This window comes from Herpailurus yagouaroundi, unplaced genomic scaffold (genome assembly GCF_014898765.1).
Source record: "Herpailurus yagouaroundi ecotype Mexico unplaced genomic scaffold, PumYag 142, whole genome shotgun sequence".
Classification (NCBI taxonomy): domain Eukaryota; kingdom Metazoa; phylum Chordata; class Mammalia; order Carnivora; family Felidae; genus Herpailurus; species Herpailurus yagouaroundi.
Genome location: NW_024412397.1, coordinates 20489974 through 20504700, shown reverse-complemented (window position 1 = coordinate 20504700; position 14727 = coordinate 20489974). Strand labels below are relative to the sequence as shown.

The following is a 14727-nucleotide window of genomic DNA, read 5'->3' as shown; positions in this document are numbered from 1 at the left end:
TGGACAAAAAGCAGACTTTTGTGAAGCGCTTTATAAACCTCCACGGCTTTACTACAAAGGGAACAACACAGGGCATTGTGGACGTAAATGGTACCTCACTGTATGTGTTGTATTATTGGCCCGAATGATTCACTCTTATTTAACTGCAGTGAAGTCTTTCATCTCCCAGCTATACAATAATAGTTTCCATATGACCAGTGGCTCTGCTATAAATAAGATCAAAAGCAAAAGAAAGGATTTAATAAAAGAAAATGACATTAAAGGTAGCATTAAATCAGGGGGAAAAATACCAATATCCAACTCTTTTTTTGTTTGTTTGGTTGGTTTTTTTGAGACCGACGCTCCTTCCCCAATGTGTCCTGAGAAGACATTTGACAAGAAGTAGGTATGTACAAAATCCATTTGGGTATGCCTTAGAGTGGTAAAGATTAAGTTGGGGGGCAGTGGGGAATGTGGGGGTAGGGGAGAGCACCCCCAGTTAGGGGCAGGCTAGGGGCAGGTAACCAGCTTGTTTCACATTGGAAGAGTTCAAGGGAATGTGTCAAAGGCAGGCATGCATCCATTTCTCTGTCCTTTTCTGTTCTATTTAATGGAGATAGACTTTTGGTAATCCAGAGATTCTCAGAGAATCCTAACATTGCTCAACTCTCGTACATGAGTTCTGAGAAAGGAAGTTTTTTTTGGCAATGCACAGTGACTTGATATGAAGAGCCAACTTCCCAAACAAATTCCCTTCTAGTTCTTAAAAAAAAAAAAAAAAAAAAAAAAAAAAAAAAATTACAATGTTAATCTCTATTCCCGACTGGATAAACAGCTGCTAATAACCCCCAGCTCTCAGGGGAGGAGGTTGCTTCCTTTCATCTGCAGACTGGTGGATATCTGCCGTGCACTGGACTTTAGTGATTCCACATGTTTCTTACTTTGCCGTTTTCAAAACTGCCCGGGTACTGGTCTGGCCAATTCAGGTTTCTTTCCTCCCTTAGATTGTATCCATGGACTTGGAGGACATATGCAGTTATGGTACTACTTACTTGAAATTGTAGTTCTTTTACTGTGGGTATACTTAAAGAGGAAATTTAAGTGCTTCTAACATCTAAAGGAAGTTAAACTCTTGGACCTTTGTATTTGAAGCCCTGTGAGGGAAAGAACCCTTTTGGTACCTTTCACACTGTGCTAATTATTCACTCAAGGGCTGGCTATGTTCAAAGATACTCCCTTCCTAATAGCATCACTAATGCGATTACTTGCTTCTATCTGCTTGTGTACTAAATAAAGGGGCCAACTTCACTTTTTCCTCTGCTAGGAAGTACCCCGCAGAAGGTTACAGGGCCAGCCAGCCTCCAGTCTTTCTCACTTGTCCCTGAGCACCTGCTTTACTGGTGACCTCAGTTCTACACCTCAAGATTCAGACATTTCGCAAAACAGCTTTTTAAACAAAACCCAGCTGTTTCCCATCTAGACTACGAGGGGAAGAATTTGGGTAGCTCACAGAAACATTACCCAGAGACTACCATTCCCCAATAACTTTCACACACTTGCAGCTCCAAACGAGACCCGTCCATGTGCAGAAGCCAGGGAGAAGGCAAATGTAAAATTAAAATGTGGAAACGCAATACCCTGGTTTTTGACAGTAAGTCCAATTAGTTGCTTGAAAATGAATGTGGCTATTGTATCAGGACAATGCTTCCCCAAAGATGTCATTTAACTAATATTGGACAGATCTTTTGGTTAAACTCAACTTTATAGTTGTAAGATGATTTATGGATATAGAGGAAGCTATAATTATGCACAACTGTGAATGTCAGCCAATTAGGTAGAATCCTCGTGTTTCAGAAATGCAGCGTTCAAGCTTTTTAAAATTTTTTGCCTTTTTATTTTATTTTTTTTTAGGTTTTCACTCCTAAAGCTGCTATGCCTAAATTCTTTCCTTATTTTGAACCCATTTTACACTTCTATTTTCTAAGCAATTAAGACACTTTTGATTTGAAAAATTTACAGCCACAATAAAAGTTAAAATAACACAACGACCACAGATTTTGAAAAAAATATATAAAATGGCCAAGGCCTAGTCTTGGCTTTTAAACAGTGCCAGGTTGCTCCAGTATTTTCTGTTTTGGTATGAATGACATAACTGAATTACTTCATGAGCAGCTACTTTAATTCCTAAGGGTGGAAAATTCCATGAGTTAATTTAATTTGGATGTAAAAAAATATACATGAAAACTCGCTCTTCCTGTGGACTCTCATGTGAAATATCTGAGCCAGTGGTTGGAGTTGCCGGGCTTCGAGGAGGGGCTTTCCACCCGGGGCGCCCTGGCTGGTGCTGCAAGGGCCCGTCTCATCAGGCAATCTGGGCACATAAGATCCTTTATTTTCTGCATATGTTTTTAATCATTTTATTCTCTCGCTCTGCAATGCCCTTCCTAGCCTGTCCCTAACTGCTGAAATCCGATGCAAACTTCTAATATGAGCTCAATGACACCTTTTCCAGGAAGGTTTTCTTAACTGTCTCCCAAGGCTGGGCTATGTTCATCCTTCTCTGAGCTGCTTCTCTGGTCACTTCATAATTCCACCTTGTATTACAGTCGGTCACATACTTGTGTTATCACCCTCCCAAGGTCAAAGGCCCACAGGATCAGAGGATCAGAGACTCTTACACACATTTCATAACCCCCAAAGGATCTAAGGCACAGAAGACACAGAATGAGGGGATGAACATCTGTTTATTTTCTAATATATATAATATTATCTTTCTCCCAGAAAATCTGCTTTCTCGAGAAAAAAATAAGGGTAATACTCCTTTTTTTTTTAAAAATATAGGGGTCGTGCCTTTTCCAAACTATGGACAGTTTAGCACAGTGTCGTTGTCCCCAGTAAAAGTTCAATAAAAAATATGAAAATGACTGTCATTAAAAGCATCTCCCTGGTTTTTCCTCTATTATTTAAGAAGAAAGCAAAGTAAAACTACGATAACGCCAAAGAGTCTCTTTTAAATATGCTTTCATATTTTAAAAGTGAGGAAAACAATAAGTTTTTGTTTTTATTTACTAAAAGTTCATGACACCAGGGTGCTAAATACATACTTTAGGGGAAAATAATTAGAGAACTAGGCTTGTTTTGTCCTAGAAGCAGAGAAAGGGAATCTTTTGGGTTTGACGGTCCAGTGCAGACTGACGGTCTTGTTTCCAGGTCACGGGGCCTGACTTGAGTAAAACAGGTATGGGTGTGTGTGGTCGGGGGCGGGGGTGGAGAGGGGGAGAAGGGCTGTACCTAGTTTGGACTCCCTGCTGTGAGATCTGGGCACGTATCATGTCCTAACTACTCGTCTCAGGGGTTGTTAATGGTTGTATTTAAAACCTCTGGGCTTTCATTTGTGTTTATGCAGAAATATCAAATGGTGAGTTCAATGATTCTTAAACTGTTGTAACTAATCCATGGTTAGGGGAATTCTTTAAGTCAGACAGAAAAAGACAAATACTGTTATATTTTCATATGTTGTATGTAGAATCTTTACCAAAAATTCAAAGAAATAGAAGAGCAGAATGGTGGTAGCTGGGGAAAATGGGGAGATATTGGTCAATGGGTACAAACTTCTTGCTTTAAGAAAAACAGATTCTGGGGTGTGATACACAGCATGGGGACAGTAATTAATACTGTATTTTATATTTGGAAGTCATTAAGAGTAGATCTTAAAAGTTATCACCAGGCACACACACAAAAGTCATTATTGTGAGACGATGGAGGTGTTCACTAACCTTATTGTGGTAGTCATTTTGCAATATACGTGTGCATTAAATCATCAAGTTGTATACCTTACACTGACCTTTGTTTGATGTCAATAACATCTCAAAAAGCTAGGAAAATTTTTAAAAAATAAAGAGAATTTCTTCAAGTTTCTTTTTCCTCTCTCTCTTTTTTCTTTTAAGTTTTCTTAAAATAAAGTACAATATTGATATAGATTAAAAAAAACCTTTCAGTTGAGACTGCTAATCTGCTCTCAGAAATATTTGATAATTGTGGAGATTAGGAGACACGGTGAAACACTATAGGTAGGCAAATTACCTAATCAAAGAGAAAAACCTATATTGGTTTCTACAGGGTAGTTCTGGAAAGATGATGTAGATGAGTAAGATCTTAAGTGAAATTCTATAACAGGCTATTAAAGATAGTTTCGAAGTGCTCTGAAACAGAGGCGATGACCTCTCAAACTCAGTTCGGTTCCACCAAGAACAAGTCTTTGCGGACAGACCTCATTTCCTCATTCATGGGAACACTGCATGCCTAGTGTCTTGTGATAATGGTACGGACAAAATGAGAGAGGGCGGACAGCAGGAGAGTAAAATTAGTTGGACATAACTGGTTGAAATATAAGCCCTAAGGCAGGGGACGGTGTAAGCGTACAGAGAATGTCTGTAGCACTGAAACTCAGGCCTGCTCTCTGTGTCCTCCCCTGGTTAACACTTCTATTCGTAGCATTAATGGCACCCTGGCAGAATACGGCAGGCAGAATATGTGACTGAATGAGGACCGAAAGAAGACTTTTCCACTGGAAACAGACTGAAGGCTGCAGCGTGAAATTCAAAGGCAGAGTATGAAGTTTTGTACTGGTACCACAGTTAAGAGATATGTGGCTTATGGATTTCAGCTGATCACAAGTTCAACATTTGTCAGCAGGATGATAAAGTCATCAAAAATGGTGAAAGGGTATTGTTAGGTGGCCTTTAAATGAAGATACAACACACTGAATGGGTTTGGTAATAGATCCACCCTAGTCCACCCTGATGACTCCTTGAGCACTGTGTTCAGTTTAAGATTCTACACGCTAAAAGGTCCTTGAGAAAGAAAGCATTCCTTTTCAACTAGGGAGAATGCACTGGACAGTCATAAAATCAAAACTTTTTGGGGGGAGGGGTGAATATTTGAAGATATAAATATCTAGCCTAGAGGGAAAAAAATATACTGAATAGACAGTTTTCAAATGACTGCAAGTTTCTAAAGTAGCTGTTGGGTTGACTTAGCTTCAGTGGACAGAAAAACAAGGACTGTGCAGAGAAGTAAATTTGGGTTGGACATAAAGAAGAATCTTCCAACATCTGACAGAAATGGGCTTTGTGGTCAATTAGAGCTACTTATCCTTGGAAGAAGGGGCTGATAGAGGCTTGTTGACTGCTTGGCAAGGGATTTGTAGGGGGATATGGATGGACAGGATACCTAAGATCCCTGATATCCTATGGTAACAATTGCTTAGAAATGTAATATGTCTTCAAATATACATAAAACTTTATGAAATCAAAATTCTGGGAAGACATAAGAGGAACATGATTGAAGATGACAAAGCCTCTACGGGTCATACCTTCACTGAAATATAATTTTCTGACTTCTACTACTCTCATGACCACATCCCAGTAAATGCTACCCAAGATAACACATCCCTGCCCATTACTCTCTACTGCTGCTTGAAGCCAAGGAGCAACTAAAGAAGTGCCTTGCGGGGGGTGCCTGGATGGCTTAGTCGGTTAAGTGTCCAACTTTCACTCACAGCTCCTGAGTTCAAGCCCCGTGTCGGGCTCTGTGCTGACAGCTCAGAGCCTGAAGCCTGCTTTGGATTCTGTGTCTCCGTCTCTCTCTCTGCCCACCCCCCACCCCCACTCGCTCTGTCTCTCAGTCTCAAAAATAAAAACATTAAAAAGAAAAATAAAGAATTGCCTTGGGTTTCTATCGTGCTGAGTATTGGGTAACGTATAAGATGGCTGAACCAATACATTGTATACCTGAAACTAATAAGATAACATTATATGTCAATTATACTTCAATAAAACAAAAATAGTTTTTCCTTGGGTTTCATTAGTTTCAGTCAGCAACGAAAAGGTTCGTAGTATCAGCCACAGTTTTGAAATTGCTATGGTATTGGGTTAGAGAGGAAGTTCGCAATGGCAGTGTGGTATTTAGTACAAAGGGTGCAGCTCCCCTTGCTGGCTTGTCTGGTTTCTATCCTAGCTTGGCCATTAACTAGTGGGCGTCCATGCCTGGGTCACTTCCCCTTTCTGGGCTTCAGTCTTCAGCAGTAAAATAAGGGCCTTGGGCTAAAAGACTTCTGGGGTGCTTTTAGAATCTAAAATTCAATGGTCTTAACTCTCTTAAGAACTATGAAAGCAAAACTAAGTTCAGTTTTTATCTCATGAAGCCCTACGTGGTAGAAGTTCTCATATGTTCAAAGGTCAGTTAAGTAAAAAAGGTGCTTTATCACCCAGTGAATTTTCTTCTGATAAATTCTTTTTAATTTCAAATGAAAATGTTATGTAAAGTGGGAAACTCATCTAGGATTGGCTTGTATCTGAAATGTGCGTTTTCTGAAATGCAGGCCACAACCCCACTTGGAGGTTCTAGGAAGGGGTCTCAGGGATGCTGTGGAGGATGGGTGTGGGTGGGGAGTTTTACAGGACTCCTCCACCCCTAAGTCAATTAGAGCAACCAGGTCCTTAGGTCACTACTCATCTACCAAGAGACAATGGCATCCTTCCCTCCCAGGTAACAGAGCTGAGTCTCTGCTCTCTGATGAGGCTTGGTATATTGCTGCAGCAAGGTTATTTGTTTTGTTTTGTTTTTTGTCTTTTAATGTTTATTTATTTTGGAGAGAGAGAGAGAGAGAGAGAGAGAGAGAGAGAAAGTAAGTGTGCGTGAGCTGGGCAGGGGCAGAGACAGAGGGAGAGAGAGAGAATCCCAAGCAGGCTCCACAGCAATTTGGTTTTAAACATGTGTCCTTTTCTACTAAACTACGAACCCGCTGAGAACAGAGACCACGTGGTACCACAGAGCCTGGTATTTGGTAACCACCTGATAAATATTTTTAGAAATGAATAAATGGACTTTAAGCAAAAAGGATCTGGAAATCACAGTAACATTATATATTAATAGCAGAGGAGATTTTTTAGCTAAATGATCCCTTTGTTCCTGACTCTACTGACAAGTAATCAGAAGCACATACAAAGTCACATGAAGACATTTTTGATGTGGGTTTTGTTCTTAATCAGTTAAAAGAGGAGATTAGGTCATCGGAAAGGCTTTCTTTCAGGTCTCATCTGTGGATCTGAAGAGCGAATGAATACGGGAGAGAACTATATTTGAAAAACTGCCATTTCAATAATTTACAAAAACCTAACGATTTAACATCAGGATTAACCATGGAGGTATCTGAAGCACAGGGGGGTTATATCTGGGTAACCGTGTCTAATGAGCTTAGTGACAAACCCACCTGTTTCTTCATTCTCTCACATTCAGAGATTTCTGCTTTGATTTTGTCAGAAACGTGGGCGGTTTGAGAAAGAAAAATACTTTAAAATTTACTTCTTCATGACCCTAGTAAGGGGAGCTCACTACACCTCCTGCCACTTAGCACAGACATGCTGATTTAAGAATAAGTGTTAGGCGATGTGGGTTTTAATCTAACATACCGCAATGGAGGAAAAATTCTTTACCTCTGCATTTCGGTAAAGAGCTTCTGGGAACTTGGCCACAAGGTACCTGGGCGTTCTTTCATCAAGGAACATTTATCACGATTTGAAAGTCCCAAGCTCTCACCACCCTAAAATTAGTTCTGAAGAGGGGCACCTATAGCTATAGGTAGTAAACAAAGAACAGGGAAGGTGGAGGCATTGTATCTGAGTTTAAAGCTGGCTTCATGAGTTCAGCCTCCTCAAGCCTTCTAAGGCCCATGTAACCAACTCCTAAGATGGACGTCATTATCATCCTCAAAGGGCTCCTGGGAAGAGTGCCTGAGATGTTTCTGGAGCATCTGGCGGAGGGGCTGGCAACTTGTGAGGCAGTCAGAAAACAGTAGTTTCCTTTCTCCCCACTTTGAAGATTTATTTGCTGGGGGGGGTACAAAAATGTAATACATGGTACTCAAGGAATTTATAATCTAGGTGGTAAGGCAAAAGCCACGCCTGCATGGCTTACATGACTGGGTGAGAGAAATATCTAGCCAGCAGTATGACTCACAGAGCTCTGGAAAGTAGAAAAGAAAATGGACTATCATAAGTGGCTGCAGCAAGGGAAGGCTTCCTGGAAGAAGCAGAATTTGAGTCAGAGCTTTGAGAGTGGTGGGGAATGAGAAGGACAGAGAAATGTGGGTAGAGCAGGCTAAGCCCGACAGACATAAGAGAACTACCTAATGAGAATGTACACGGCACGTTCTGGTAAAATGAACAGACTGGTCCTGCTGAAGAATTGCTGCATATTGGCACGGTACACCTAAGGCTTTTGGTCAACGGTAACGGCGCTTAACAAACCGGCTTAAGAAACTGGTCTTTATTTTGTAGATAATGGGAAGCCAGTGAAGGTTTTGGGACAGGAAAGAGCATGGCCAAATATCATCTAGAAAGCCTGCAAGGATACAACATTCACGCTAACATTATAAGCCATGCTGCTAAAAAAAAAAAAAAAAAAAAAACCCTTTCATTATACTAATACTTAGTAAATCACTGAAGACCTACTCCAGAACTCCAAGGAAAACATTTTATGAATCAAAAGCTAAGTACAATATGTTAGCAATTAAATGAGATAACATAATAGCCGAGGCAGAACCACAGTTTTCCCCACCACGATTTCAAGCTGCTGCAGAGAGAAATGCTTCTATCATCTTCCAAGTTATCAAGCCATTTTGTTTTGATTTTCGGAAGGCGGGGAGAGAGGAAGCAAGAGGATGGAGGTCAAGAGGATTCAAAGCTGTCTGTTCTTTAATCAGAAGGAATTATTGAGGAGACTTATAAAGGAGATTTGCTCAGAACAGAACTAGCCCTGGGACGGGTCTTAAGTTACTACAACTGGCTTCTACTCCAGAACAACGAACGAAGGTGTGTGTAGCTGGAAAGAAACACCCACCAGTGTCCTCTGCGCTGAAGTTTCCGGTGTCTACCTCCCACTGCTACTTTATTTACTGCAGCTGGCCACAGTTTTATAGCCTGTTTCATGTATTAAAATTCAAATGTGGAAAACATTACCAGTATCCTCCTTGAATTTTTTTTTTTGTTGTTGTTCGGGGGTGGGGCGGAGGGGGGGGAGTGGGTTTTTTTTTTTCTCTTCCCCTTCAACTTCCTTTTTATTGTGGAATGTATCAAATGGTCAAAGGCTAACTTCAGACTGACTAAATTCAAAAACTATTTCCTTTGTTCTTATGTTTTTGTTTGAAAATTCATACCAGTTTGCGCGAGGAAAGAAATGACAATCTGATCTCTTTCACACACGTTAGGGTTTCAGGCTGGGAAGCTGAGATTCTGTGGACCTGCTGGATGTTTTTGAGAAGAAAAGAGAAAGACTGCAAAACCTCTCGTGGTTTAAAGGGCAGCAGGACATCCCCATGCCACGTCTTTGGAGTTTGTCTACTACCTGGTTGGCTCTGCGGGCATCCTTGACTGAATTATAAACGTCTTCAGATGAGTGAACAGGAACTTCTCCTCATCAGCAAAACTAGCAGCTTTATTGCTTCTGCATAGCTTTTTTTTTTTTTTTTCAAAATCAAATCAAAAACGTTTCTGTGTAATATTGGCCGATTATTTCCCTCCTTCTGTTGCTCTGCTCGAGTCTCTCCCTTTCCCCTCCCCCAGGTCAGTCCAACTTCCCATCTCTAAAGTTGACTCCAGTCCCTTCCTCCTATCCCACCTTTGAATCAGACTCAAGGGGGAGGCAACTCAAAGGTCAAATAGTTCCAAAAAGTATAGTTTATTATTTTAAAGAACCACTTAACCTACATCTGGTATTTAAGAGCAAACTTTACATATTTATGGAAAAAATTGTCTCTGAAGCAATGCCCTGGGTGCACATTGCATGCATTTAACATATGCAAAACGAACACAGCTACAGAAATTAAACTATTTTTCTCTTGATTGAGAGCAGATATAGAGAAATGGTTATAAGTCACAGATCTGGCTTTTAATAAAGCCAGATTTCTTAATTAAAAGCAGTATTGTTTAAACATTGTAGTTTAAAAAAAAGAGCTGTACAAACTAAAACCTCATATTATATGCATCCCAAGTGTATTTAACACATTACCTGAGGCCAAGCTAAATTAAAATCTAGATTTTCCTTTTGTAAACTCTTAGCAACTGCCGTGAATAGACAAACAATTTTTACTCAATGATGAATTTTTAGGATAGAGGTCAAGGAAAAGCAAAAAAGAAAAAAAAAGATTCAGCTTTGGCATTCAAAAATATCTTTCCACGTTTTAGAAGTGAGTTCATTGCTTCTATTTATAAACCAGTATTTTTGGTTTCAAATTGGTTGCAGGTTTCCATCATATACTGCTCAGGATGGTACTCTCAATCCTACTCTTTTATTAAGAGAAACTGAAAGGAGGACAGAAGAATCCTATTGAGCAAGAACTGAAAGAGCCTCAGAATAACCTGTGCTTATTTTGTGTTCTCCTCTTGGAAGCATCAGGAAACAAGAGATGCTACAGTGGTAGCAGAAGACAGACCTTCATCCAAGCAACTTTTTAAAGAGCCTACAAGGTACAAAACAGGACACTAAGGTGTTTGTTGATCAGGCAGGAGTTTATAAGAAGCAAAATTACATAGAGTCACTAGTGATTAATTCTCCACCCATTCGGTCACCTTACTGTCATCACTTAATATTTTGTTAGGAAGATTCTGAATTTTCATAATCACCTAAATAAAAAGGGTGCACTCCCAAATCCTTTTCAAAAGCAATGGGCCGAATTGAAATTCCAGTTGTAATACAGACAAATCTACTTAAATATTATTTAAATACACACCTATTCATAAACGGGTAGTGACTAATAAAACTACTATATCTTGAATTATACAGTCTCACACCATATATTTAGACCAATAAACATACCAGATATTTCTGCCTCCCATACTCAGCATCAAAAGACATCGATTTGGATTCTTCAATAATAATAAAAAATTTCAACCTGTTCCATATCTGAAATGTCAACAATGTAACATGTACAAAAGTGGGTCCTTTAGATGCGTTACTAAGATGAAGAATTTAAAACACCAGCAATGACCCAGAAATGTCCACCTAGGTATATACTCAGGTGACATGAAGACACACGTCACACAAAAACTTGTACTCATAGGAGCATTATTCATAATAGCCAAGAGTGGAAAGGACCCAAATATGAATCACCTGATAAATGGAGAAATATAATGTACACCTATCCAATGGAATACTGTTTGGCAATAAAAATGAATGATGCTCTGATACAGGATGAAATATGTATAAACCTTGAAAACATTACACTAACTGGAAGAAGCCAGTTAGAAAAGACCATCACGTATTGTATGATTCCAGTGATAGGAAAGATCTAAGATAGGCAAATTATACAGACAGAAAGTACATTAATGTTGCTAGGGTCCAGGGAGAGGGAAGAATAGAGAGTGACAACTAATGGGGATTTCTTTTTCTTTTTTCAGGAGGTAAAACATTCTAAAATTAGACCAGTGATGGCTGCATGACCCTGTGAACATACTAAATAAAACACATGGAACTGTACACTTTAAATGGGTGAATTACATTGAAGTGAATTATATCTCAATAAAGCTGCTTAAAAAAGAACAAAACAGCAGTAGTAGTATTTATACTTGAAATTCTAATTCTGTTAGGATCAGTAATTAAAGAGTCTACAAATGCCATCACTTACCATGAGTGAATGTCTGTTGGCTGAAAGAAGACCGGTTCCATACCCTGAGCCCAGACCACCCATTGCTCCATTATGAGAAGGTCCGATGATTCCATGCATGTCCCCATGACCACCAGGCATAGCTGTGGATGGGCCCACTGCATGATTCCGGAGAACGTGAATAGCATCATCCAGTCTTTCTAAGCGATCTTCAATTCGGCTTTGCTGTTGATTAACAAACAATGCGAAATTGGATTTAGTCTGAAATGCATGCAGAGGTTATAGAAACAAAACTTGAGTTGACACAAATCATCCTTTGAGGTTTTGAATATATGTTTCCAATGAAATTTATTTCATTAAAACAATAGTAGATGGTGACCTTCCTAGAAAACTAGTAGAAAATGTTAATGGTATATCATAGTGTTATTTGTCATGAACAAAGTAATCTTCTAGGACATTACAATGTACATCTGCTATACTAGGTTGCATTTGCTTGAAAGAGAATTTAGATTTACTTTAGAACAAAAAAGTCTATAGAATGTAAGAAACATTGTAGCAGGCATTGGTTAAGGATTTCAAAAGCTTAACAATGAAAAGATGATGCATTTATAGTTTCCCAATTAAATGATCTTCTTGGATGCATATTTCCTTCATCTGCTTTATAGCAAATGATACAGGGCTACGTATCAAGTCAGAGACAGGTAAATGCATACAGACTATAATTTCCTATTGAGTACTATCTATTTTTACCAATGTGTCTTGTTTTCTATCTATTATCACCAGCTTGTGTGTGTGTAGAGGAGAGTAAGAACTCAAAATGGATATAGAACAAACATTAAAAAAATGTTGTCCACCAAAGTGGTATGAGATTTCACGACTGAAGAATCAGAAAGATGTGAAATAACTGCTTACCGGGGGCTTCTAATTGATTTTAAAGCCCTTGCTCTGTATAAAATTCACCTTATACAACTAAATTATAGAATTCAAAACCAAGTAACTTTTTTTTTTTTCATCCCAGCCACTAAGATCCTAGTTTTCTGCAACTAGGAAAGGTCGATGCTATAGAGTTTGTGAGGAAAAAGGACATGTAGATGTGTATGAACTTTTTTTGGTATGACCAATAATGATATCAAATAAACACCTGCTTGTCACTTTCCAGTGTGTGTTTTTAAAATATGCCATCTCACTGGCTCTTCATTCTCCACGTGTAAGGCAAGCAGGGAAGGATTATCCCTTCCATACACATGTGCAAATGAGGCTCAGAGAAATTAATTATTAACTACTCCGTGTCACGATGCTGGGAAATGGTATAGTGAAGGGTTGAATCTAAGTCTTCGGACTTCAGATCTAGTGCTGCTTTGTACCGGATCATGCTACAGTCTACTTTGACTTCCACTGGGCTGTGCCAACAGATGTACCAGCTCCACTGCATGAGAAAAACAATTTCTAATTATTTTATACTGACAGAAGGAATGTATGTCTAATACAGTTAGTCTACGGTACACAGCATTTCTGATCTGGTGGGCTTTGGTGTTAAGGGACCTCCCGTAAACTCCTAGCTGCTACTTATGAAATCTTTGACAAGGTACTAAACCTCTTTGAGTCTATACTTCATAATTTATAAAAATGAGAACGGTAATACATACTTCCACATGTAAATGTGAGCATGAAAGGAAGTAATACACGTGCCTATCATCCTTTCTGGCTCACAGCTTCCTTGTGGGGAGAGCAGTTTCTCCTTGTGAATCCCCTCGTGAGTGTTGAGAATTCAGAGGACTAAACCCATAGTTCATAACTACAAACCTAGACTTCATGGCTATACAGTGGCACATAACCTAGTTTTGACAGCTGGGTCCCAGAGAATAACTGATGGAGGTAAACACTTAAAACTACTATGGGCTCTCTGGAAGTGGGCTGCGGGTTAATTAATTAATGTAGGCTAAGCAGGTAGTGCATACGTTTGTCCTGCCCTGTGCCTGCCTTTATTGGCCAAAATGCATGGCTGAATGATTCCACACTACAGCAAAGAAGACCACAACCAAGGGGGAAATCCACCTTTGTATTTCCATTTTTAGATTTTCCTTAATTTAAACAGTAAGCCAAAAGAGAAGAAAGGAAATTCTGGCCTGCTGCCAACACATTAAGTTAGGCAGATATCAACCAATCAATGCCTCTTCCGTGTTCTATCTCAAAATATGGATGAAAAAAGGGAAAACCATCCTTGAAGGGCTGAAGAGCTCCTTGCTGCTACCTCTCCCCATTTGATTCATATAGCGACCGAATACCGCCCAGAGCAATGTTATCTCATGCACATTTTCAGCCACATCCACCATGACTTGAGAAAGACTACAGTGTCAGATAACAAATCATCATGGGATGAGTACTTATAATATTAATTGCACTCATGGAAATTTTCAGCTACTCCCTAACGGAAGAGCAGACATTTAATGACATGAGTCGATTTCGAGAAGAACCAAAGCGAACATGGAAACAGATGGTAGACTTCTCATTCAGAGGTGGAGAGAAAAGCCCTTACAAGCCTGCCACTCTGGAAAGTAAGGCAGAGGTCTCCTTCAAGTGTTCCAGCCACACAGCTCGGCGTGACTCCAGCGCTCTCCTATCAGTAAAGTGATTCAATCGTTGACAAGGATCTTTCCCAAAGACAGACGGATGCCACTCTCTCTCCAGGATTTTTAATCTCTTACCTGGCCCTAGGTATTTGGAGCCCTCGGGCTTACAGCATCTGGGTTACAATCTATAAACAGCAATAAGTATATATATATATATATATATATATATATATATATATATATAGTCTAATGACTCAGGCTCTAACCAAACTCGTGTGCTTAACATTAGTCTAAAGCTCCCCGCTAGTGAAATAAGAACCCTAGAGAGTCAACTAGACGCAAAAAGAGAAACGTGGTATACGAAGTGGCTAGAGGAGAGATTAGAAGATGAGACTTACCAAAGAGTGTAAGGGTCCTTCATAATTAGGAGATGATGAGGCCTGTCCTCCATTTCTGGACCAAACAGCTGTGCCTGCTGGCATTAAAATGGAGGTTACAGTGAAATCTACATAATCT

At 39.5% G+C, this 14727-nt stretch overlaps 1 protein-coding gene across 36 annotated transcripts in view; it reads right to left on the bottom strand.

Annotated features, from left to right (window-relative positions):
- The window catches only part of TCF4 (transcription factor 4), a 354315-nt gene that overhangs the window by 15106 nt on the left and 324482 nt on the right, over positions 1-14727 (bottom strand). For 28 of the 36 annotated variants that reach the window (XM_040478741.1, XM_040478752.1, XM_040478743.1 and 25 more), the window contains 2 exons: positions 14610-14686; positions 11663-11866 (listed from right to left, as the gene is read on the bottom strand). In XM_040478741.1, coding sequence (XP_040334675.1) covers positions 11663-11866; positions 14610-14686 — 281 coding nt within the window. The remainder of the gene's footprint in view (positions 1-11662; positions 11867-14609; positions 14687-14727) is intronic. The other 8 variants (XM_040478751.1, XM_040478745.1, XM_040478748.1 and 5 more) reach the window with 1 other exon arrangement.